The sequence below is a fragment of the Nicotiana attenuata genome, unplaced genomic scaffold, assembly GCF_001879085.1.
Source record: "Nicotiana attenuata strain UT unplaced genomic scaffold, NIATTr2, whole genome shotgun sequence".
Classification (NCBI taxonomy): Eukaryota; Viridiplantae; Streptophyta; class Magnoliopsida; order Solanales; family Solanaceae; genus Nicotiana; species Nicotiana attenuata.
In genome coordinates this window covers 75,584-102,414 of record NW_017670737.1, presented here as the reverse complement: position 1 = coordinate 102,414, position 26,831 = coordinate 75,584, and the positions used below count along the sequence as shown (strand labels likewise).

The window sequence follows — 26,831 nt, the reverse complement described above, 5'->3', positions numbered from 1 at the left end:
GGGTTCAAAGGGGATCATATCTATAAATGAGGATTTATACCGAGCCTTTAATCACTAACCTCTATTAATACTCATAAGTGTATCTAATTTTAAATAAGCATATCTTAAAGGACGATTTCTCATAAAACCAAAACTATGATAAAGTACATAAACAACCCATTTTCTTAAATAATGAACTTCAGATAAGGACTTAGAACATTTTGCATACTTTAAGCACCTCACTAAGCATAATATAGATACTTCTTTCCTCGAACTTAGCCTAAGGAGCTACCTCAAGTGGATTTTGAGGGGTGCCTACACCTTCCCCTTAGAATAACTAGAACCCTTATCCAAATCTCACCGGTTAGCGGACCATTAGGATAATAATTTTTCAAACACATAGGTACCCTAATATACCTTAGAATATTAAGTGACGACTCTCTTTAGCAACTTTAGATGAACCATTAGTTGTGTTTTGTTTTGACGAGTGCAAAATAGGGTGCAACAACATGGTGACTCTTTTGGGGATTTTTCACACTTAGGTTCTGATCTTAGCAGATTTAGGCTAGACTTGAATTTTAGGGATGTTTGTTATATTCTGCTTTATACACTATCATCACATTTTTCCTATAGAGTCTTGTCCGTACACAACCATACACAAATGACACGCGAGGGTTGTCTTTTACACCCATCCGAACCTTCTTTCAAAACTCTCTAGTTTCAGAGAACGGCTTTGTCAGGTCAATTGACATAACATCTCATAGTTATTCAGTCCTTGGTATTGACTCACGATTAGGAAAGCCACCTTAATTTCAACGGGTCATGCACCCAACTACATGCCCTTTGTGATATGACAAACCAATCCAGATAAGACACTAAAGACTTGGAGCAAACACTTACCAAACCTTTCACCTCTTAAGATGGAAATCAACTGCAACATCCCCAAGATTAACATGGTCATGGGTGAACCGCACAAGATGAAGCAGTGGTGGAGAAATATTTGATGGGAGCACGGGAACGAGATCAGGACGCACCTGGGAGCACTGACCCCTTGATGAACATCCGAGCCGACAAAGTCCTTACTAGGCTGCTGATAGAGTTTTGGGACCCAACTAAGGTGGTCTTCAAGTTTGTTGATTGTGAGCTGATCCCAAAATTGGAAGAGGTTACTCGCTTCACGGAGTTACCATCATCGGGAGAAAACCGATACTGCCAGTTTTCATGCCTGACCACAGGTTCTTCCATGCATTGGGTCTGACAAACAACAAGAATTTGAGAAACGTCGAAGATGGATGGGTGAGTTTTGACCAACTATTTGACATATTTGAACACCGGAGAGTTATGAGTGGCATCTTGAAGAATTCTAGTGCAATCAAGCAGCCTGGGATATTCTTCGCCCCTTGACCTTTTCTCTAGCATTGCTGGGATTATTTGTCTTCCCACAACGAAATGGACGAATCAATATCAACTTGCTGCCTACGGTCTTGGCAACTTTTTGAGGAAATCTGCAAGTCACCGTTGTTCCTATGATACTGGCAGAGACATTCCCAACACTGTTAGCATGCTCAAGTGGATACAATTTTTTCAGCGGCTGCAACTTGCTACTCTAGATATGGGCCACATAACACTTATTTTAGAGGGAAGAAACCATTGACTATTTTGTTGCCATCAGTAATATGATCTGGAGCTATAACGAAAGGATGAGGCACTGGGTAACACTGCATGGTCATGAGGAGCGGCAAAAAATGTTGATACATCTGAGGGAGAATACATAAACTGGAAACATTCATGGTTAAGTGGCAGGGCAATCTTGAGATGCCGGGGAAAGTACTTCATCGATTTAGTGGGATTGGAAGGAATTCAGTCATTCGCACCTCTGAGGGTTCTGAGGCAATTTGGTATGATTTAAGATGTTCCTCTCTAGTTAAGGAAAACTTTGTATGAAGATGATTACAACAGACAAATTCTGATCTCGAGGGTGAAGAGGCTCCAAGTAAATGGAACGACTTGATCACAATGGCAATGAGGCAAAATTCGTGGTGCACGCCTGAGTACTTTGTGTGGATCAATGAGGAGGATGAAATGGCTAGGCCTAGTAGAGAGGGATTAACCAGACTGGAAGATTCAGCATCAGCTCTGCAAATATATTACAAGATCTTGCCCCACTATCTCGTCACCGTTGCCATGCACCGATAAGTAGTTCCCGGGTTGGTCGATCACATGCTGCCACCACCAGATGACGATGACCAGGTGATTGAATACGTAAAGATTGAGTTAAAAATAGAGATAGAGGAGGATCTTGAGGAAGAAATAGGTACAACAATGACAAGGATGAGGAGGAAGTTGAAGAGGACCCTGAGGAGGAGCCTGAAGAAGAAGCTTGGAAGGTGACTCCGGGGACGACTATTAAGTGGCTGGTTGATTTCCCTTTCTTGTACCTTTTTCATTTCCTTAAGGGCGAACCTATGAGCCCATGTAATATTTTGTGAACCTTTGAACCATGTTTTAGTAACTTCCCCCATCTTTTATCAATTATGAAGCCTTATTGTAACCTATGAAGCCTATTAATGAAAAGCAAAGTGCGTCCATGGGGAGTTGCTTGTGCGGTCTCGCGAAAACGTTAATATCTCTCTGCTCCGATGTTGTATCGACAAACAATTTAATGCATTAGAAACTAGACTTTTAGATCTTCAATTTGGTAGGTGTAGCATCCCGTAATTCCAAGTATATTGGGAGAAATGATCAGCTACATTTGATCTAATTTTTACACATTTATGAATGTAACTTGTGATGACATTTGCCAACTTTTGTTCCACAACTCACTTGACTTCAAAAGGTAATACACGGCTACCATACGACTACAATAACTCATAACATAACCTTCTTATCATATTAAGCACCCTAGTTTCACCCCAAAAGTACATGTTATAACATTCCCAACTTGTCGACATTCGACGAAACTTATTTTCTTCAATTTGATTAGCTTCTAAGCCTTTCAACCCTCTTGGTACTTGTTATCCATGATCTTAAAGATTTGTAACTTCCAAGTTAACATGATTAACTTACTTTGTGTGCTTTCAAAGACGATCTCGTTTTTGAGCTTACATCAATTGACTTACGACGTACTCTCACGTACGAAAATATGGGGTATAACATCCCCACGTTCCCTCTTCTTGTTTGATTATTCGAACTGTGAATCATGTTAGAAATTATGTTTAGGCTATGTGCTAACTGTTTGAGACTTGATATGGATATGCTTGTTGTTTCCAAGTTATATACCTTATTTGCACGCATGTTCTCAGTCATGATACTATATCTGTGTATGGTATCTCTGTATCAGTACTTCTTATTTGATTCCTCACATGTTGTTGATACCACATAAGGGTAAAACTATTAAACTGAGTATTTGAGATGTGTTTATACGAGACATGATGGTAAATGATTGAGTTTGGGCCTCAGAACCGGTTGGGTACTAATTTTGAGGTGAAGCATACGCCAAGCCCATATTGGACTAAGTATTATTATTTGGGGCGACGCGTGCATCAGGCCTCCTTATTGGGCTAAATGATTATAATTAGCGCTTGGACATGATCCGCCCCTCTAGATTTTGACATGCCAGCAGAGGGTGCATTGATAAGAGGCTAAATCTAGGTAATTTGGCGATTGTTTATGCTCCTGCTTAGTTATATTCCGATGTCATAATGTGGTTAATTGATTAAAAATGGGCTCTAATTGTGAATTGTATACATTGCAGGATGAGGAGCCTATGTGATGCCTTAAAGAGGTAATTGGAACTACTTTAGAGCAAAAACAACCCCTCGGAGCTGAGTACGCACGAAGATGAGGAAAAAATAAAGGAAGTAAGGATCTGGGCTAGCGCGCCCAGGTGCGCGCCCGCACTAATTTTAGCGCGCCCTAAACAGAACGTATGCCAACTATCGCAGTCAGATGCGCGCCCATATGCGCGACCGCGCTAGTCCAAATTTCGGAAAGCGTTTGTCAGGGGTATAATTGGAAATCTGGAGGAAACCCCACTTAACATATATAAAGTCAAGCTCGCCCAAGGATTAATTATCAAGGTTTTCATAGTCTAGTGGGAGATATAGAGAGGCAAGAGGCAAGGAGGAGATTTAACCATCAAATTCTTCTTTTCTTCCCTTTGTTTTTGCTAATTATGATGAAATTGAACCTTATTGTGATGAACATGAGTATGAGTGGCTAAACACCCATTGTTCTGGGGTTGTGATTTAGCCATGAATATTTTTGTTTGATATTAGCTTGACCTTGATTATAATTCACCAATATATGGTTGTTTCTTCAATTCTGTGTTTAATTGCTTAATTGTCTGGCCAACAGTTAGGTTCTATTTACTATCTATGCTATGCTTGGGAAAGCCATGTTTAGATTAGAGAAGAATTGAAGAGAGCATCATCTTAACCCTTAGGGGGAGCGGATTTGTGGTTAGGATAGGAATATACCTAGTCACCGTGCTTAATTAAATATCTTGATCTTAATGCGTTCTTAATAGATTGATTCATAGGAATATAGGCGTTAATCTACTGAGAATAGGTGACTAGTACTTCGGAGAAGGCTATGAGAGAATTTATTGATTAATTAGCAATCATGAGTGAATTATATGAAAGGGAGAGTTAATTAGAACACAATACGATTGGTGAATCGAGCACAACCCTGGAATACTTATCTCTACTGAATACACAACAATCAATTAGTTACATGATAATTTAATTTTTACTTAGAATTGTAGTATAATATAATCATATCATTGGACTTTGATTTTAGCTGGACTGAATAGCAATTTGAGTAATTCCGTGAGTAGTTTACACAAGTCTCTGTGGGTTCGACACTCAATTTATCATTATATTACTTGTCGACCACGTATACTTGCGTGTGCGTTTTGGAGCAACAAGTTTTTGGTGTCGTTGCCGGGGACTTGAATATTAGCTACTTGCTAGTTTTTGTTTTAATTGCTTATTTTGTCTAGTCTAACATTACTTGATTATTGCTCAGATCTCAGGAGTTTTGATTGAATGCGTAGGGTCAGAAGCTAGGACCGACTTCAAGGCTTTGATCCTGAACCTGAGAGAACATTTCATAGGAGATTGAGGGAAGCAAGGGACACGAATAATATTCAAGCACTTGTTCAATTTCCTGTTGACATGGCAGAGGAGCAACCCATGGCTGTTCAGGAGGTGGCAATGCCCAGCATTGCTAATTTCACCTCCAGTATAGTGAAGCCCAGGATCACTGGGCACTTTGAGTTGAAACAGAGCATGCTCCAGCTGCTTCATGCAAACGGGCAATTTATGGGTCTTCCACATGAGGATCCGCAGCAGCATATTCTGAATTTCTTGGAGATTAGTGATACTTATATCACTAACGGGGTCACTCCAGATTATGTGAGGCTCACACTTTTTCCATTCTCTCTGTTGGGTGAGGCTAAGCGATGGCTAAAGGCAGAACCAACTAACTCCATTACATCATGGAACGATTTGGCAAGAAAATTTTTGGCAAGATTCTTTCCTTCAGGCAAAACTGCAAAGATCAGAAGTGAGATAGTGGCCTTCAAACAGAAAGCAGGAGAATCTTTATACTCAGCTTGGGAAAGGTTCAAGGGGCTACTCAGAGACTGTCTTCATCACAATCAGACGAATGAAGTGTTAGCTCACACTTTCATAGAAGGGCTACATTCTGAAACTAAGATCGTGGTAGATGCTACAACTGGGGGTCAAGTGTTGGAGAAAAGCTTTGACGAGATATATGCATTGTTGAACAAATTTTCTACGAGCAATCCGGATTGGCAAGGAGAGATAGGCAGACACACAGTGCAAAAGTCTACAGGGGTTCTTGAGTTAGATGTCGTCTCAGCATTATCAGCGCAGATTGCTACACTGGCCAATCAAGTCAACCAGATGAACTTGAGTATCAACAAGCAACAAATACAACCAGTACAACAGGTTCAAACTTTTTGTGAAATATATGGAGAAGGGCACACGAGCGACATATGCCCCGCAAACCCAGAGTCTGTCTGCTTTGTGGGTAATTCAAATAGGGGCCAGACAAGCCAATATGGGAACACTTACAATCCCAACTAGAGGAACCACCCAAACTTCTCTTGGGTTGGAAACCAGGGCACTCAGAATAAATACAGGCCTCAAGCATCTCAATAGCAATATAGACCACCTCAGGTCGAATAACAAGCGAGTCCTACAAGTCATCTTGAAGACATGTTTAAAAGGATGGTGGCTGAACAGCAATCCCTCGCCACAACAGTGAGAAATTTGGAGTGTCAAATGGGACAGCTTGCTAGTGCTCAAAACACTAGACCAGCTGGAGAAGCCAATCCTAGGGCGGCCCTTAATGCCGTATCGTTGAGGAATGGGAGACAACTAGAGGAAGTTCTATCTAAAAAGAGGAAACATGTGACTTTTAATGAGAGGCCAGCCATTGTAGAATCAACATCAGAGCCAGCCAAGGAGCCAGAGAAGCCAGTTGGAGAGGCGGTGGCTGAGCAATCCCCACAATTGGTTGCAAGGCTACCACCTCCATTCCCTCAAAGACTGCAGAAATTACGAGATAATGCCACATATAAAAAGTTTCTTGATATCTTGAAGCAGGTACAAATTAATATTCCATTGGTTGACATCTTACAAGAAGTACCCAAATATGCAAAATACATCAAGGACATTGTGGCGAATAAAAGGCGGCCGATCGAGTTCGAGACTGTGGCACTCACTGAGGAGTGCAGTTCCATAATTCAAGGCATGTTACCTCAGAAATTGAAGGATCCAGGTAGTTTCACTATCCAAATCACGATTGGTAAACATGCTGTTGGGCGAGCTCTATGTGACCTTGGAGCGAGCATCAATTTGATGTCGCTATCTATATTCAGACAGTTGGGGTTGGGTGAACCACGCCCAACAACAGTTATCTTACAGTTAGCTGACCGCTCCCTTGCCCATCCTGAGGGAGTGATTGAAGATGTGCTAGTTCAAGTGGGGTCTTTCATATTCCCAGCTGATTTCATCATCCTGGATTACGAGCCTGATCAGGAAGTCCCATTTATTTTGGGGCGTCCATTCTTAGCCACGGGCCGAGCTATTATTGATGTTTGTGAATGAAAGATGACGATGAGAGTGGGTGACCGAGTGGAGGTCTTCAATGTTTATAGAGCACTCAAGTTACCAGCCCATTATGAAGAGTTATCCATGATCTCTGTGGTGGAAGGTGATGCCACATCGTTAGTACCCTATATGAGCCCTGCAGATCCTGTTGAACGAGTACTGATTGGGGACGTAGAAAATAGTGAAGATGAAAGGATGGGAGAAATTGAGCAAGTGCTGGATATGTCATGCAGTTATGTACATGGGGTTAGAAAATTTGAAGAGTTGGACAGGCCTGTCACTCTGACCCTCCCCAGGCCATCTATTGAAGAAGCTCCGAAGCTAGAACTTAATCCACTTCCAGCGCATCTGCGCTATGCTTATTTGGGGAATTCAGAGACGCTGCCCGTGATTATTTCATCCAGCTTGACCAGCACTCAAGAAGAAAAATTGCTCAGAGTCCTCCGCGAGCATAAAAGGGCCATTGGGTGGACTATAGCTGACTTCAAGGGTATTAGTCCATCGTTTTGCATGCATAAAATCTTTCTAGAGGACGGACACCGCCCTAGTGTAGAGCAGCAAAGGAGATTAAATCCCATTATGAAAGAGGTGGTGAAAAAGGAAGTAATCAAGTTGCTCGATACAGGTATCATTTTTCCTATTTCTGATAGCCACTGGGTAAGCCCGGTTCAATGTGTGCCCAAAAAGGGAGGAATGACTGTAGTTGAGAACGAGAAGAATGAGCTAATCCCCACTCGCACTGTTATGGGCTGGAGAGTCTGCATTGATTATAGAAGGCTCAATAAGGCAACTCGCAAGGATCACTTCCCACTCCCATTCATCGACCAAATGCTAGACAGGTTAGCCGGGCATGAATATTACTGCTTCCTTGATGGTTATTCAGGATACAATCAGATTGTCATATGCCTAGAGGATCAGGAGAAGACTACTTTTACTTGTCCTTATGGCACTTTTGCCTTCAAGCGAATGCCATTTGGTCTTTGTAATGCACCAGCCACATTCCAGAGATGCATGATGGCTATTTTCACCGACATGGTGGAAAAATTCGTGGAAGTGTTTATGGATGATTTTTCAGTTTTTGGGTCTTCTTATGATGATTTCTTGAGGAATTTAAGCAAGGTGTTGGCCCGTTGTGAAGAAAAAAATCTGGTATTAATTTGGGAAAAGTGCCATTTTATGGTACAAGAAGGCATCATGCTAGGTCACAGAGTATCTCGGAGCGGCATTGAAGTTGATAAGGCAAAGGTGGAGGCGGTTGCAAACTTACCTCCACCTATCTCAGTGAAGGGTGTCCGGAGTTTCTTGGGACATGCGGGTTTCTATCGGCGCTTTATTAAAGATTTTTCAAAAATTGCTACTCATTTGTGGAGGCTGCTTGAAAAAGATGTCACTTTCAATTCTGATGATGCTTGCCTCAACGCATTTGAGGAACTTAAAAGAAGTTGGTGACTGCCCCCATTATTATGGCACCTGATTGGTCTCTACCATTTGAACTTATGTGTGATGCAAGTGACCTTGCTATTGGGGCAGTGCTAGGCCAGAGGAAGGACAAGATGTTTTATTCCATCTACTATGCGAGTAAGACTCTTGATGATGCACAGCTGAATTACACCACCACTGAGAAGGAGTTGTTAGCCGTTGTGTGGGCCTTTGAGAAATTCCGGGCATACTTGGTGGGAACGAAAGTCATAGTCCATACGAATCATGCAGCAATCAGGTATTTGTTTACAAAAAAGGAATCCAAAGCTCGCTTGATGCGCTGGGTTTTGTTGTTGCAGGAATTTGATGTATAAATACGAGATCGAAAGGGGACAGAGAACCAAGTAGCTGACCATCTATCAAGGTTGGAAAATCACGATCACGTGGAGGAGGGTGGCCAAATTAAAGAGGTGTTTCCTGATGAGCAACTTTTTGCTATAACCCAAGACCCTCCCCCATGGTATGCAGACTATGTGAATTATCTTGTGAGTGGAGTACTCCCTCCCGAAATCCAATATGAAGCTAGAAAGCGGTTCTTACATGATGTGAACTTCTATTACTGGGATGAGCCCTACTTGTTCAAGCAATGTGCTGATCAGTTGATGAGGAGATGCATTCCTGAAAAAGAGGTGGAATTAGTGTTGTATGATTGTCACGCATCACCTTATGGGGGCCATCATGGAGGAGATAGAACAGCTGCAAAGGTGTTACAATCCGGTCTCTTTTGGCCAACCTTATTCAAGCATGCCCATGCATTCGTTAAGAAGTGTGACCAATGTCAGAGGACGGGAACAATCACAAGGAAGCATGAGATGCCCTTAAATAATATTCTAGAAGTTGAGCTTTTTGATGTGTGGGGAATATATTTTATGGGGCTATTTCCACCGTCCAGAGGAAACAAATACATTTTGCTAGCCGTTGACTACGTGTCAAAATGGGTGGAGGCAATTGCTTTGCCCACAAATGATGCCATGGTGGTAGCTGCTTTTGTGAAAAAGAACATATTCTCGAGATTCGGGACGCCACAGGCCTTAATCAGTGATGAAGGGACTCATTTTTGCAATCGATTGTTGAACAACCTTCTTGCTAAATATGGAGTTCGCCACAGAGTTACTACAGCATATCATCCGCAGACAAGTGGGCAAGCTGAGGTGTCAAACAGAGAAATCAAGCAAATATTAAAGAAGACGGTGAGTGTGAATAGGAAGGATTGGGCTGCAAAGTTGGATGATGCCCTATGGGCGTATAGGACTGCATATAAAATGCCAATTGGAGCGTCCCTTTACAAGCTGGTTTATGGGAAGGCCTGCCACTTGCCCGTTGAGCTTGAACACAAAGCATACTGGGCCATTAAGAAGCTGAACATGGACCTTGAAACTGCAGGTGAGAAAAGACTTATGCAATTGAATGAGTTAGACGAGTTCAGGCTGCACTCTTATGAAAATGCCAAGCTATATAAAGAAAAGACAAAATGATGGCATGACAAGCATATCAAGCCACGTCACTTTGAGCCATGCCAACAGGTATTGTTATTCAATTCTAGACTACGGCTGTTCCCTGGGAAGCTAAAGTCGAGATGGTCAGGTCCTTTTGAGATGGTGAGAGTCACTCCTTATGGTGCAATCGAGCTGCGAGCTTTAAATAGTGAGAGGAAATTCTTGGTGAATGGTCATAGAGTCAAGCATTATTGGGGAGGAATGATTAATCGTGAAAAGACCAAGGTTGTACTCGCTGATGAGTAAGCGAGACTCTGCGTCGTGCCGCGACGTTAAATCAGGCGCTGGATGGGAGGCAACCCATTGAATTGTTGTAAACGTCATGCCACGATGTTAAATAAGGCGCTGGTTGGGAGGCAACCCAACGATAGTAGTAGTTGTTAATTTTGTGTTTTAGGAAGTGCTAACCAATGCAGGTGACAATGGGCAAGTGCTAAGGCCATCAAACGAGGTAAGGACAGGTAAAAAATTGAGGAAAAATTCCGCCCAGGTACGCGCCCGCGCTATTGGCCGCGCATCTGGGCGCGCTAATTTGCACAGGTTCTGCCTGGGCCGCGCAACCTAGGCGCGCTTCTGAACGCGCTATTAGCGTGGTCGCGCATGTGAGCGCGCATCTGGGTGCGCGAATTTCTCCATGATTCTGACTTGGCCGCGCTAAAACTAGCGCGACCGCGCATCTGGCCGCGCTAGTTCCGTCAAATTGTCGCCAGTTTTTTTTTTAGTAGTTTAAGTTTTTCTCTTTATTTCCTTCTTTTATTTTGTTTAGGTTTTAGTTCCCCCCCTTTTTCTAATTCTCCCGTTAAAACAAAGCCCCAGCCCTTCTCTCCTCTCCCCATTCCAACAAAAACAAAACCCTAGCTCCAATCCTTCCCCCATCTCACGACTCTTTCCCCATCCCAGGCTCCCCATTCTCCTTCTCCCCTCACCACCATTGTCCATCACAGGTATGAACTCTAGTTTCTTTTTCTTCTCTTTTTCTTCTCTTTTTGTATTTTTATTTTTTTCAGATTTTGTTTATATTCAAATACTTTAGTTGTAGTAGTTGTACCTAGATTTTGTGTAGAGAATTTGGTGCAATAAGTTGTGGTGTTGGTGGGTGATAAGTGTGGGGTGGAATGCCACTTGATTTGTGATTTTGGTGAAAGTATGTGGTGGATTATTGTTCTAAAAAGTTTAAAAGGGGTTGTGAAGGCCTAATGCCCACAAGGTGTTTGTGGAAAGGCCCGAATGAACGTGATTATGTAGTTTGTGACCACCTATGCGTGTGAAGTCTGAGTAACCGCATTGCGTCACAAATTTTAGTTGGGTTGTGCTAATGTGTTCTCGTTTTGCAGGTATCATGGCTCCACGAAGGAAGCGACAAGCCACAGGGGCCTCCTCGAGCAGCCAGGCTGGTTCGGCTAGGTCAAGAGGGGCTGCACATGCACGTTCCTTTGATACTACAAATTTTGTTTCAGCCGCAGCTCAGGACTGCTTTACGAAAAAGGCTCGTAGAAAGCCAATTCCAGAGAGGGGTATTCACGTCCGCTGGCTCCAGCATCACTGCCCGTACATGTACAATGAGTTAGTGAGGCGAGGGTTGCAAACCTTCATCAATGAGCCCGGTGAGGGCAATGCAATGGCTGTGTGGGAGTTCTATGCCAATGCACCGGAGCATGTTAATGGAGTAGTCACGGTGCGCCGACGGGCGGTGAATGCTTCTGTTGAGGCAATACGAACGGCCTACCAGCTGCATCCACCTCCGTATGCTGGTGATTACTTCTATGAGTACGGACGCCACCAAATGAATGACGGAAAATGGGCGCGATTTTTTGAGACAATTTGTGTGCCCGGGAAAGAAGTGGTCTGGATGGACTATGGGGAGAAATTCCATTCCTCAGTACTCACCTTTGAAGGGAAGTGCTGGTTGCACCTCATAAACAACCGCTTGATTCCGTCTTACAATACTACAGAGGTAAATGGGCCCCGAGCTGCCTTGATTTGGTGCTTTGTAAATGGGTACGACTTCGATGTGGCCAAAGTGATGCATGATGAGATATTCGTCCGAAGTCAAGTCAAAAGGTATGGATTCTTTCTTCCCTCTTTAGTGACTCAACTATGCAGGGATGCTCGGGTACCCGAAAATCTAGCTGTGGATGGGTTGGTCAAAAAGGAGGGCAAGTTCCGTGCTGATAAGGCGACCACGGGCAAGGAGCCGGAAGTAGTAGAGGCGGCAGTGAGTAGTAGCTCTGATGATTCTGATGATGAGGAGGATGCTGAGGAGAACGTGGAGGCCGCACCACAGGCTCAGGAGCGAGTTGTAGCAGCTGCAGGACCATCTGGGACTGCGACGTCTTCAGGAGCTGCCCGGGTGTCCCGTTTCACTGCTTTAGAGCAGGAGATGGCTGGTTTGCGAGCATCCATGACTGATTTGGGCACCCAAGTAGAAGCGGTAGCTGACCGACAAGTGAAGTCGGAAAAGAAATTCATGGGCTGGCTGCGAGCTCTGGGTCGTGCGTGCCACGTCAACCCAGACACTGTCTCCGACCAGGAGTGACACTTCAGGGAAGCTCCTTCACCTCACTGCTCTTTCATATTTTAAGCCATGGGGACATGTCTTCATTTTAATGTGTGGGGTGGGGGTACTTCATTGTATGTAGTTGTATCATTTTGAATGTTGTTTTTGTTTTGTTTTATTTGACTTTGATAGTTTTGGTGTTAAGTAGGAATCATTAGTTTAAAATAGATAAGTGGCTCGTCCCGATGACGGATCCCTCTCGGCGGGGTTCTTGAGGGACTAAGTCGAGAAAAAAAAATTTGGAAAATATGTAGACTCTTCCTGATGACGGATCTTTTAGACAATTTTCTTGAGGGAAGTTAGTCTAGAGAAAACACCAAAAAGATTTTTTATTTTTTTTAGGTAGTGTAGCAACTCCCCCTTGGTTTTTCTTTGGGCCACGGTTCTTTTCCAAGGGTTTTAACTTGAACCGGGTATAGGTAGTTTTTTTATTTTGTTTTCTTTTTGATTTGTAGAGTAGGTTAATGGGCTACGAGCTAGAAAATCAAGAGAGAACCCATAGCGTTGACGCACCTGAACACAATAGACCCTAGAGTGTAACGCTTAGTCTTATTTGTTGAATCTCACTAAGGTGCCTTAATCTGTATGTTTGTACTGAATTGAATGCTCGTAGTGGAGCGTCTTGATGAGCTGATCTGGAATGAGTCATATGCCATGTGTGGTGAGGTTTTTGTGTAGTCCATGCTTTGTACTTGAGTCTAGAACTTGCCCGGTATGTGAGTTGAAGCGAAATTTTAGGTGATGCTCGGTTTGAAAAATGGTTTTAGGTTTTCTTTGATCTTTTTGAGCTTAATTGCTTACCACAAATAAAATTTATCCCTAGTCAACCCTTTTGAGCCTATAGACTTTTATTTGGTACCCACATTACAAGCCTATACCCTTTTTGTTCTTAATTGACATTGTTTTGATCCTTTTACCTATTAAAGCACTTTAATTGTGAGATGAGCGCTAAAAGAAGTAAGAAGGAATTAAGTGTGGGGTGTCTTTTGAGTGGAACCAATAAAAGGGAGAAAGGTGCACTTGTTTTGGAGAATAATACCCCACTAGCGGAAATCAAGAAAAAAAATTTAAAAAAGAAAGAAAGAAAATATAGGTGAATAAATTGTTGGCTTGTTCTTGCTAGTGGGGTATAAATGAAAGTGGTGCTTAAAGAAAGAGGGAACATTGTTGGGAGTGATTTTAGTTGTGAAGTTGAAGTTGGGATTGAAAAATTTGCGCTCAAAGTGATTATGTGATGTGTTAAAGTGCTTAGAAGGGTGAACCACTATTCCTAAATATATCCTACCCGTCCCTTAGCCCACATTACAACCATGAAACCGAATTGATTTTAGATCGAGTGAGCCTACATTAGTAGAGATTTACATTAAGGGCAAGCTTATGGTACCAATTGCATGCATGTGACTTCTGTTGTGAGGGTGAGCGATTTTCTTTGATATATGTGAGCATGAGACTCAAATGTGTAGATTGATTTTATTCTCCTTACTGTGATTGTGAGGGCATGTGATTCGTGAAGAAAAGGCAAGTCTTGACTTCTGTGTAGAGTACTTTGAGGAAGTAGGGATATTGCATGGCACTTGAGAGTCGACTTTTGAGGCTAGGATTGTTCACTGCTAGGCGTAATGTATGTAAATTATTCTGGGTGTAATGCGTTAGGGGATATGGTTGAGTGAAGGAACCTCTAGAAAGTATAGGGTGATTGCTCGAGGACTAGCAACGAATTAAGTATGGGGTGTTGATAAGAGGCTAAATCTAGGTAATTTGGCGATTGTTTATGCTCCCGCTTAGTTATATTCCGATGTCATAATGTGGTTAATTGATTAAAATGGGCTCTAATTGTGAATTGTATACATTGCAGGATGAGGAGCCTATGTGATGCCTTAAAGAGGTGATTGGAACTACTTTAGAGTAAAAACAACCCCTCGGAGCTGAGTACGCACGAAGACGAGGGAAAAAATCAAGGAAGTAAGGATCTGGGCTAGCGCGCCCAGGTGCGCGCCCGCGCTAATTTAGCGCGCCCTAAACAGAACGTATGCCAACTAGCGCGGTCAGATGCGCGACCGTGCTAGTCCAAATTCCGAAAAGCGTTTGTCAGGTGTATAATTGGAAATCTGGAGGAAACCCCACTTAACCTATATAAAGTCAAGCTCGCCCAAGGATTAATTATCAAGGTTTTCATAGTCTAGTGGGAGAAATAGAGAGGCAAGAGGCAAGGAGGAGATTTAACCATCAAATTCTTCGTTTCTTCCCTTTGTTTTTGCTAATTGTGATGAAATTGAACCTTATTGTGATGAACATGAGTATGAGTGGCTAAACACCCATTGTTCTGGGGTTTTGATTTAGCCATGAATATTGTTGTTTGATATTAGCTTGACCTTGATTATAATTATCCAATATATGGTTGTTTCTTCAATTCTGTGTTTAATTGCTTAATTGTCTGGCCAACAGTTAGGTTCTATTTACTATCTATGTTATGCTTGGGAAAACCATATTTAGATTAGAGAAGAATTGAAGAGAGCATGATCTTAACCCTTAGGGGGAGCGGATTTGTGGTTAGGATAGGAATATACCTAGTCACCGTGCTTACTTAAATATCGTAATCTTAATGCGTTCTTAATAGATTGATTTCATAGGAATATATGCGTTAATCTATTGAGAATAGGTGAGTAGTACTTTGGGAGAAGGCTATGAGAGCATTTATCGATTAATTAGCAACCATGGGTGAATTATAGGAATGAGAGAGTTAATTAGAACACAATACGAATGGTGAATTGACCACAACCCTGGAATACTTATCTCTACTGAATACACAACAATCAATTCGTTACTTGATAATTTAGTTATTACTTAGAATCGTAGTATAATATAATCATATTATTGGACTTTGATTTTAGCTGGACTGAATAACAATTTTAGTAATTCCGTGAGTAGTTTACACAAGTCTCTGTGGGTTCGACACTCAACTTATCATTATATTACTTGTCGACCACGTATACTTGCGTGTGCGTTTGGGAGAAACACGGATGCATAGTATTTCACATATGTGCTTGATGATGGGCAGTTAGGCCAGACACCCGTATAGTGCTAAGTGTAAATATTCTTGATGGATCCATTCTGATACTGTTGATTGCCATGTATACCTAACATGTAGGCATAGAGATGTACTTTCCTCGTGCTACTTGATAATTGACCTGCTTTATCTATGCTGGGCTTTAACTATTATACTTGAAACATGCCTAAATTACAGAAATGTGAATAAGCTGAACTTGATATTATTGAGCTATTGTTTCTACAGTTTATTCTTTATATTCTGAACTGTTATCGGTTATTGGTATTGGAATTGGTATTGGATTACTGTTCTGAGCTCGTCACTGCTTTCAACCCAAGGTTAGTATTGCTACTTGAGTACATTGGGTCGGATGTACTCATACTACGCTACTTCGTGTGCAGATCCAGGTACATCCGGTCAAGGTGATTTCCAGGCTTGAGTTGTTGCCAGCTTTTGGGAGACTACAAGGTAGCTGCCATATAGTCCGCAGTCCTTGAAGTCCTCTTTCTGTTATCTTTATCTTTACTGTTCTTACGTTCAGACAGTTGTATTAGAGGATTTCGTTGGTACCTTGTTATTTAGCAGTGCTCGTGTACTCGTTGACACCAGTTTTTGGGTTGGTTGTTCGGCTCACTTCTCAGATATTTTTATGACATTCTTCCGCTGTTGAGTTATTAGATTATGCTTAATTAATCAATTTTATTATTACTATGTGACTGTTGGCTTACCTAGGGGGTTGGGTTATGTGTCATCACGGCTTGTGGATTTGGGATCGTGACAACTAATGAAAATACTAAAAATAGATTGACTTAGCGAAACAAATTGTGTTGATAAAATAAATTTAAAATTACAATATAGGTGGTTGAGTTAGCGAAAGAAATTTGTGAGACGGACAATTTTGAAAAATTTTGTCCACATTTTGGAAACCCTTATTATTAGGGAATTTTAGGTTAATATTTGGCCTATTTTTTAGGCTTTATACAATCTTGTGGTAATTACATGAGTTAGATAACTTTTGGACATAATAGTTCTCTGGACATTCGGAACCAGCAATAGCCTGTAAAACGAGTCGCCATTTTCGGGTCTCTAACGTATATATAAGAGCACGTTACAAAAGCGCATACAGTGAGGGAACTGCATGTGCTTCGTTTTGGGGTTAATAAAACTAAGGACTCTATATTCACTTTGAGTCCTTCTTTGCTCCCTGTTTATCTATTTTAATTCTTGTTTTACATTTTCGGTTCCCTCCACAAAGTGATAAAGAAATCTAATTTTGTGGATAATCAAACTCTCCACGTGAACAATATATATGAACAGTTGAAAAAAATAAAAGATATCTATTCCAACAAAAAATAAAGAAAGAAAGAAAGAAAGAAAACTAATGGCTCATGCTAATGAAAAAGAGATAGACACCAGAACAGAGGAGGAGAAAGCCATAGATGCATGGCTTCCCATCACATCCGATCGAAATGCGAAGTGGTGGTACTCTACTTTTCATAATGTCACCGCCATGGTTGGTGCTGGTGTCCTCAGTCTCCCTTATGCCATGTCTGAGATGGGATGGTATGTTTTCTGTTTTGTTATCTCTCTTTTCTGGGGGATTTGCGTTTCTCTTTCCTTCTTCCTATATCAATTTTAGTCCAGAATAATTGTTCGTTCATGTGTATTATTCCCTACATTTTAATTTATGTGTCTTACTTTTTAAGCATATTTCAAAAATAATATCACCATTCTATATTTATTAAATTCTTAATTTCGACATTCACTTTTTACCCTTCATAACACTCCTAGACTCCCTTGTAGGAATGATATGTCATGTTTAAGATAATAATATCTAAAAAGTATCTTGGTATATACATTTAGTTTGATATTACAAGATTCAAAAGCATTCTTTACATTCTTAAACCTCGGCTCAAACTAGGAAACATAAAATGAAATGGAGAGAGTATGTTCTTTTATACTCTTAATTATGTTCTCGTTCATATTTGAGATCACATATTTTTCGGATAGATCAGATAACCAAAAATTAAACAAGTTGTCCCTCTTTGCTGTTGCATGCACGATTCTAATATATATCATCTTTTGATGTATAATGCTTGATTTGTGCAGATTATTTTATAGAACAACAAAACGTTCTTGATTTTCTGAGTTTGCTTATTCCTTCTCTTCATACCATGTCAGGAGATTTTGGATCTACTGACATTCCAATGAATTATGTATCAGTATCTTTTACATGGATCGATTCTTATCCCGTTTGGGGATTATTTTTGTTTTTATTAAATCACCGTCATTCTCTAATGGTGAAGAATTGATCAATGTTACAGGGGGCCTGGGATAACAGTAATGCTGCTTTCATGGGCTATAACATTTTATACAATCTGGCAAATGGTAGAGATGCATGAAATGGTACCTGGTAAGAGATTTGATAGGTACCACGAGCTAGGTCAACATGCATTTGGTGAAAAACTAGGACTTTGGATTGTTGTACCCCAACAAATAGTGGTGGACGTGAGTTCTTGCATAATATACATGGTAACAGGTGGAAAGTCGTTGAAGAAATTCCACGAAACAGTTTGCCCTGATTGTCAACCAATAAAGCTGACCTACTTCATCATAATATTCTCCTCAGTCCACTTTGTACTATCTCACTTGCCAAATTTCAATTCCATATCGTTGGTGTCCTTGGCTGCAGCGGTCATGTCGTTGACATATTCGACTGTTGCTTGGGCATGCTCTATAGGGAGAGGGATTGAAGGCAGAGAAGTGAGCTATGAACTTAGGGGTGAAAAGACATCTGATAATGTTTTCATGTTCTTGAGTGCACTTGGAGATGTGGCTTTTGCCTATGCTGGCCACAATGTGGTCCTTGAGATTCAAGCCACCATTCCTTCAACATCCGAAAAACCTTCCAAAGATCCAATGTGGAAAGGTGTATGGGTCGCTTATCTCATCGTCGCCGTCTGTTATCTCCCTGTCGCTTTCATTGGCTATTGGGCCTTTGGTAATGTCGTCGAGGATAATATCTTGCTTTCACTCGAAAAACCTATGTGGATTATTGCTGCTGCTAACTTGTTTGTTGTCGTTCATGTCATTGGAAGTTACCAGGTACCTACCTACCTACCTTTAATTTTGCTAATTCATCATATATATATATATATATATATATATATATATATATATATATATATATATATATATACTCCCTCCGGTACTTTTTGGTCCGTTCCAAAAAGGATGACCCCTTTCTAAATTTGGAAACAATTTAGCTTAAACTTTTAATTCTACCCTTGATGACAAACTTTTATAACCACACAAATACTCTAAACCCCCTTTTGACTTGTTCAGGACCACAAACTTCAAAAGTCTTCGTTTTTTCTTAAATTCCGTGCCCAATCAAACAAGTTCACATAAATTGGAACAGAGAGAATAAGTGTTAATTTATCTCGTCATCTCATCAATCTGAAAGCTTGAACACATTTTTTGTTTGAAAACAAAAACTTGCAGGTTTTCGCAATGCCCATGTTTGACATGATAGAGACATATGCCGTGAAATCAATGAGATTAAAACCATCCACTCTTCTTCGGTTCAGTGTGCGTACTACATTTGTCGGTAAGTTATTGGGATAGATACTCATAATTCTTTCTTGCCCCTAATTTAGTTATTTAAGATATTGGAGTGAGTTGTTTTCATTCTATTTTTTTTTCCAATTGTAGCATTTACATTGTTCGTGGGTATGACCATACCATTCTTTGGTGGCCTAATGGGATTTTTTGGTGGTTTTGCTCTGGCCCCAACATCGTATTACGTAAGTATATTGCATAAGGAATTCACCAGTTTTGTTATGTTTTTATGAAGCAATTAAGTTATCAGCCAATATATATGTTTGACCTTGCCTTTTTTCTGCAGCTTCCTTGCATCATTTGGCTTATCATTGTAAAGCCCAAAAGGTTTGGCTTTTCTTGGTTTATGAATTGGGTGAGTAAAGTTTGATTTAATTTGATTTTATAACTATTCTTTTTATAATTTCATGGTTTATTTTATTTCTGTAACTTACTTTGGCTTTTTTCTGTTTGTTTTTTCCAAATAAATTCTAGTTCTGCATCATAGTTGGCATACTGCTGACTGTTTTATCACCCATTGGAGGGTTGTGGACTCTTATCAAACAAGCCAAGAACTACCGGTTTTACCAGTGATCTGCAATTCCTTTTTCTTATAATCTGGAACTGTAAATAGTTACCTTTTTTTTCCTTTTGCCATTTGTTTCTCACAATTATTTTTCAGAACAATTTAGAACAAAAACAATGTATTTATTTGTTATAGATGCTTAACTGCCTTTGTGAATAATACTTGGAAATAAAACATCTTTGTTTAGGAGTACTGTCTAATGACTCCAGTTCTTTTTTTTCCTGCCTAATCTAATGCCTCCAATTAATTGAGTTAGTCAGTTTTACCCCGCAAGCAGGCTCCCCTTACATTTCGGTCCCTAGACTCCATTTTCTTCCTAATCCTCGTTCGTCCACTTCTCCCTTTCTGAAGGAGTAGGTTGCTACTAAGAACTAAGAAGAGAGACAATGGAGGAAAAATTAATTTTGTCTTTATCAAAATAAGGGTTGGATTGGTAATTTTTCTCTCCAACTATGAAAATTCGGCCAAACCTAGCATAACTGCATAAGGAATTTCTTTTATTCCGTGTGAGATGCGCATATTGTTAACTTCGAACATAACTTCACTCTTGAAATCAGTAAAGAGATTGCTGGGACTCACCCACAATGCCTTGCATATCTATCCTGTCAATCCCATTTATTCAAGAATTTTTTTTTAAATGGGTTATAGACATCGAGTCTATTTCTGCTCCTGAAACCCTAGGAGCCCATTTGTCACGATCCGGAATTTTCATCTTCGGGACCGTGATGATGCCTAACATTTTACTCGCTAGGCAAACCAACGTTAGAGTAAATCGTAGGCCATTTTAAACAATTCAAGTAATTAAAACTCATTTAAACTCAAATAAAACTGGAATGATGTACGAAAAGATAAAATAACCAAAAATATTTAAGTACAATCCCGGGTCTGGAGTCACAAATGCACGGGCTACTAGAAGTTCTAGAAATAGAGTTTAAAGTAAATACAACTGTTTCGAATGAACTGAACAGTAAATGAGGAAAGAGAATGGGATTTCAAGGTCTGCGGATGCCGGCAGATCTACTTCGAGTCTCCAAATGTGATAATCCGAGCTGATGCACCTCACGTACAGGTGGGACCAGTACCAAAATATGCACAAGAAGTGCAGAGTGTAGTATGAGTACAGTCGACCCAATGTACTCCGTAAGTGCCGAGCCTAACCTCAACGAGGTAGTGATGAGGCTATGACAGGACACTCACATAATTTAATTTGTACAAACGTAGATATATGTGCAACATAGTAATAAATAAATATTTAATATATAGGATTGGGAGGGGACATGCGAAAGGGGACAAGATGTAAGGCCCCGTAAAATATTTACCTAAAAACACGAAATTTCATGGTGCCAAGTTAGATTCATGTGTCTCGCCGAGGTATGGACTTTTTTGATCGAACAGTACGTTGGGGAGTTGAAGAAATTTTTTGGAAAGATCAGGGCAATTGTGCAGCCAATCCGCGGCCGCAGATCAATTATGTGGACCGCGGATCAGCCGAGGAGTGAAGCAGAGAATTGAGTTGAAATTGGACCAAATGTGCGGTCCATTATACGGTCGCATAATCGCTATGCGGACCACATAACCTATCGCGAAGCCCCACATTCAAATTTACGGAGGGGTGTTCTGCGACACCATATGCGACCGCAGAACAGGTCTGCAGACCGCAAATGGGTCGCAGATCGAGGCAGAAAAATTGATGTTCTGGAGGACCAATTTGCCGCCCACTTGTGGACCGCAGAAGAATTATGCGGTCGTATGTGCAACTGTAGATCTGTGTCGGGGCTCCTATTTTCTAATCTTTAAACCCGACCCTATTCCTTTAAAACACCTATTATACACCATTTTGAGTTATTTTTCTGATGTTCTAGAGTGAGGAGAGAGTTCTTAGAGAGAAAGGTCAACATTCACACTAATATCCATCAGTTCTTGCTAAAATCCTTGGAGATTATCAAAATAGGCACCTAGGTCTTTTTCACAAGAGGTAAGGTTCTATCACCCAATCTTTTAATTGTAAAATGTTACTAGAATGGGCCATTAGAAAGATAATTCATGGGGATGGAAGTGATTATCTTGCATGCATGTGTTATAAAAAAGTGTAGGGATCTTGTGAGCTAAAAATGGTAAAAGATGGGTTGCGGGATGATAGAATCTTTCGCAAAAGGTCTTAAAAACATAATGCACACCTAGTGCTTGATAATGTGCTCATATGAGCTAGAGTCTTGATCATCATTCTAATTCTTGAATCAACTTGTTATATTCCCAAAATAGATTGAAGGTGCTAAGAGTTTTGGAAATTATTGTAGAACTTAAGAAAAGCTCTATTGAGGTATGTATGGCTAAAACCCCCTCTTCTTAGAATTGAACCCCTTGGTGACAATGCAATTGGTGTAAGTTCCCAAATTTGATTGATATAGAAATTTCTATTTCAAATGTGCTTGTGTTGCAAAATATATGTGAAATACGTATTCCAATGCTCTTATTATGCTATGTTGTCACTTGAGGATGTGTTAAAGATATGGAATATGTGCTAAAATGCCTAGACTTCAAATCGAGTTTGAATAAAGATTGCTATGCCAAAGTATGTGAAAGCCTCTGTATACCTATGATTTATAATTTCTCTCGTGTGTACTCAATATCTTGAATTGAAAGGCTTGTTTGTTAAAAATGACAATAATGTGAAATGTGGGAAAGAACATGGATTATGAAATTCGGCCAAGTGCCAAGTATGATGTAATAGTTGTGGCCACAAGTGCCGATGAATTGATATATGTGAAAGAAATATGAAATGAGATGATTGATGGAAAATGATATTGTCTTGGGTGAGACGCCCTAGCCGATCGGGCCGTGATCGGACGCCATGCCGCACACATGGTGGTACTGTGCTATAAATTGAATATTAGAAATTGAAAACTGGAAATTGAAACTGGAATTGTGATTGTGGTGAATGTCTACAATGAGACGACCTAGCCGATCGGGTCGTGATCGGACTCCGTATAAAGTACGGTGGTATTGTGAATTATGAGGTATCGATACTAATGATGTCCCAATTGAAAACTATGGAAAATTATCTGGAAAGCTTATGTGATCTTTAATTTGGTGATGTGGTGTTGTTTAAAGCTTTTATTGATTTTATGATTACTTCCTTCTTGTATTAATGTTCTTTTTTATGAGATGGTGTTTAGTTATACATGCTAGTACCATTCAAATGTACTAACATCCCTTTTGCCGGGGGCGCTACATCTTAAATAGATGTAGGTGGTTCCATAGCGGGCAGTGCTGACTAGCGTTAGCCGTACATCATCCTCTTCCAGCAACATTGGTGAGCCCCACTTCATTTCAGGGTTATGCATCTTTTGTCCATATTTCACCATGTTTTGAGGTACTGCGGGGGCCTTGTTGTCAGTGTTGTCATGTCTCTCTTTTGTATCTTTAGAGGCTCCATAGACACTATGTGGGTTGTATATGGGTGTTGGAAGGGTCAGTGGATTACGTTGTGTTTTGGACCCTTGTTCCTTCAGCTTGTAAAATGTATGTAATTTTGGAAACTTAACAATGGTGTAACTAATGAAATGACCAGTAATGTGTGTATATATATATATATATATATATATACACACACGATCACCTATTGTTTAATTAATAAAAACATGTCGTCTCCTAATCGTAAGTGAGTTGGGTAAGAAGTGTCTAATAGGCTCGCTCGGCCGGGTTCACTCGGTTGAGCGACGGTCGCGCCTCCCGAGGTTGGGGTGTGACAAACTTGATATCAGAGCCAAAGGGTTTAAAGTGTCCTAGAGTGTCTCGAAGCCGTGTCTAGTAGAGTCCTTCTTATCGGTGTGTTGTCGACCACGTCTATAAGTTGGAGGCTACTTGGGCATTTAGGAATAATACCCTTCTTTGATATTCTGGATCATGCGGTAAAGCTGGTTGTAAAACTGTTCCTCCTCTAACTAGTGCATTCCTTTAACTTTCAGTATATGGAACCAAAGAAAAAAACAAGAATGGGCCAAGGAGCCAACGCTGCCCCAAGAGTGGCAATCGATTCTGTAGTTGATGATATGGGTGAGGACCCGAGGGGTGAGGACATCCCCGACCACTACACTTGTGATTCTACTACACCAATTCCTAAATCTGCTGAGGGTATTACGATCCCTCCAACTGACGTTCCAGTTCTCGCTTCAAATTAGATTCTAAGGGCGCTACTGAAAGCCTTTTTTTAGGTCCTGTAATAGGGAGGTCTCCAGCCCCTGCTTCTGGTCCTAGTGATACTGATGGAGACCTAAGGGGAGCCATACAGATGTTGGCTCAAATAGTGGCCTCCCAGGACCAGAGATCTAATGTTGCCCCTACTTCTTCTAGCCAGCAAGAGGATTCCGCCAGCTCGAGGGTAAACAGGTTCCTTCAGTTAGATCCTCCAGTGTTCATGGGTGATAATCCCGAGGAGGACCCCAAGATTTTTATTGATGAAATGCACAAGACTCTTAGACTTATGCGTGCGATTGAGACAGAGGGAGTGGAGTTGGCTTCGTACCGTCTAAAAGGGGTGGCCTATTCATGGTTTGAGTTGTGGGAGGACTCTCGTAAGGAGGGGAGCCCTCCAGGGACGTGGAGTAAATTTGTTGATGCCTTCATAGATCATTTCCTTCCTGCTGAGACAAAGGTAGCCCGTGCCGTTGATTTTGAGAATCTGAAGCAAGGTCGCAAGAGTGTGTAGGAATACCACATGGAATTCGCACGCCTGTCCAAGTATGCTATTCACATATTGCCCACTATGGAGGCCAGGGTGCACCGGTTTGTTCAGGGCCTTAGTTCTTTTACTATTAAGGAGGCTTCTACAGCTGCCCTAAATTCTGATATGAACTATGGGAAGATGGTAGCATTTGCTCAGGCTACTGAGAACCGTAAATTGAAGAACATAATAGAGCGAGAGGGTACCCGGTCTACGGGCAACTTCGGGGAGTCATTTGGTGAGGGAAGATCAACTTTTAGGGGAGGGTCATCAGGGCCATCCCAATCTGTTGCTCAGCCTTCAGCCAGTGCACCTTCATCAGGGCCCAGTCAGCAGCTGTAGTGGAGTCGTTGTCAGGCCCAGTCGGGGAAATAGGGGACCCCACCAGCAGGGTCGGTCAAGAGGGAGATCCCAGCAGCAAAGGAGGCCCCCATGCCCAGGTGTGGGAAGATGCACTTGGGGATTTGTTGCATGGACTTACCCATATGCTATGGGTATGGATTGAGGGTTCATATTCAGAGAGAGTGTCGTTTATCATCCCGCCAGGGTGGGGGCAGGGGCACAACTCAGCCATCCAGTCTTGCAGCTGCTATATTTTCAGCACTCTCTCCAGCTCGAGGCACTCTAGCACCCGCAGGGCGTGGTGCAGCTAGGGGTGGTGCATAGAGTTCGGGAGGACCCAGCCGTTTCTATGCTATGAGTGGTCGTCAGAGTGCCGAGGCTTCTCCAGATGTTGTCACGGGTATATTGGATGTCCAATCTTATGATGTGTATGCTCTTATTGATACCGGTTCCTCCTTGTCCTATGTTACCCCTTATGTTGCTATGGAATTCAGTATAGAACCGGAACAGCTTCATGATCCGTTCTCCGTATCTGCTCTGGTTGGTGAGTCTATGTAAGGCCCCGTGAAAAAAACATTATGCTCAAAACCCAATAGCTCGTAGGGTCAGGGTCCAAATATGTGTTGGGAATGTGTGAAACTCTTCGCGGCGAGCTTGCTCACTGCGGCTCGGACCCATTATACTGATCTAAGTGTTTAAAAATCAAAGAACCAAGTTTTCCAGAAAAGTGCTATTTCGCGGTCCAGAATGCGGTCGCAAATCAAGTATGCGGACCGCATTTCCGCCGCATAATGAGTTAGTGGTTTGGTTAACATTAAGGTCAAAATGCGGTCCATTATGCGACCTCAGTCAAATTTGAGGTCAAAGATGCGGTGCATTATGCGACCGCAAATCGGGTATGCGGACCGCATTTCCACCGCAGACCCAAACAGAAGAATTGGATTTTTGGAGCACTTTTGCGGTCCATTCTGCGAACCGCATTTCGGATCTGCGACCGTAAAGTGCGATCGCAGACCTGACTCGGGCTCCTAATTTTCTAAATTTTAAACCCGACCCCCTTTTTAATAAAACACCCCAACCCCCTCATTTTAACAAGTTTCTGAACAAAATAAGAGTGAGGGAGAGAGGGTTCTTGAGAGAGAAAGTCACATTCTTCAAATTTGACTCTTCCAAACTATCCGGGCCGGGAAATTTCAAAAGCGATTATCTTCATCCCCATTCTTGTAGGTAAAATCCCTAACCCATTTTCATAAGTTTTCAGGTTTAATTAAAGGGGGGGGGGGGGGAGTCTCATACATCGATTCTTGATAATAGAGGTTGAAACATACATGCATGCCTTTTAAAACCTAAAATCTAGTAAGAGGAATTGGGTAGGAGTACAGAATTATACAAAGGAGGGTTGGCAATCTAAATGTGTTCGGGTTGTGATTGTGAACTTTGATTCTAAGAAATATGTGTTAATTTGTGCACTAGATTGATGTTGCTAGACTTTTGGTGAAGTTGAAAGTAGAAATTAGAAGGGAATTCGGCTCCAGGTATGTATGGCTAACTTCGACCTTTGTAAAATCACCTTGTTTGGTGTTTGAGTGTTTGGTATGTGATCTCTATGGTCACTTTGAATTCTTGGTCATGTCTTTTGGGCTAACCAATGCCCCGACAGCTTTTATGGATCTTATGAATCGGGTCTTCAAGCCATTTCTAGACTACTTCGTGATTGTTTTCATTGATGACATCCTTGTTTATTCGCGGAGCCGGGAGGATCATGCCAGTCACCTCAGGGCAGTTTTGCAGACTCTCCATCAGCACCAGTTGTATGCTAAATTTTCGAAATGTGAGTTTTGGTTGGAGTCCGTTGCCTTTTTGGGTCATGTTGTTTCTAGT

General features: G+C 41.4%; 2 protein-coding genes across 2 annotated transcripts; both read left to right on the top strand.

Moving 5' to 3' along the window:
• The first annotated feature begins 6,236 nt into the window (after positions 1-6,236).
• Positions 6,237-7,118, top strand: LOC109242808. The gene has a single exon (XM_019409670.1). It carries the CDS (start codon positions 6,237-6,239, stop codon positions 7,116-7,118), a length of 882 nt encoding a protein of 293 aa, XP_019265215.1.
• Positions 7,119-16,822: 9,704 nt separating this feature from the next.
• Positions 16,823-20,078, top strand: LOC109242811 (lysine histidine transporter-like 2). The gene is made up of 6 exons (XM_019409674.1): positions 16,823-17,262; positions 18,024-18,804; positions 19,204-19,309; positions 19,414-19,505; positions 19,607-19,675; positions 19,795-20,078. The coding sequence occupies exons 1-6, from the start codon at positions 17,081-17,083 to the stop codon at positions 19,891-19,893; spliced, it is 1,329 nt and encodes a 442-aa protein (XP_019265219.1). The 5' UTR covers positions 16,823-17,080; the 3' UTR covers positions 19,894-20,078.
• The last annotated feature ends 6,753 nt before the right edge of the window (positions 20,079-26,831 follow it).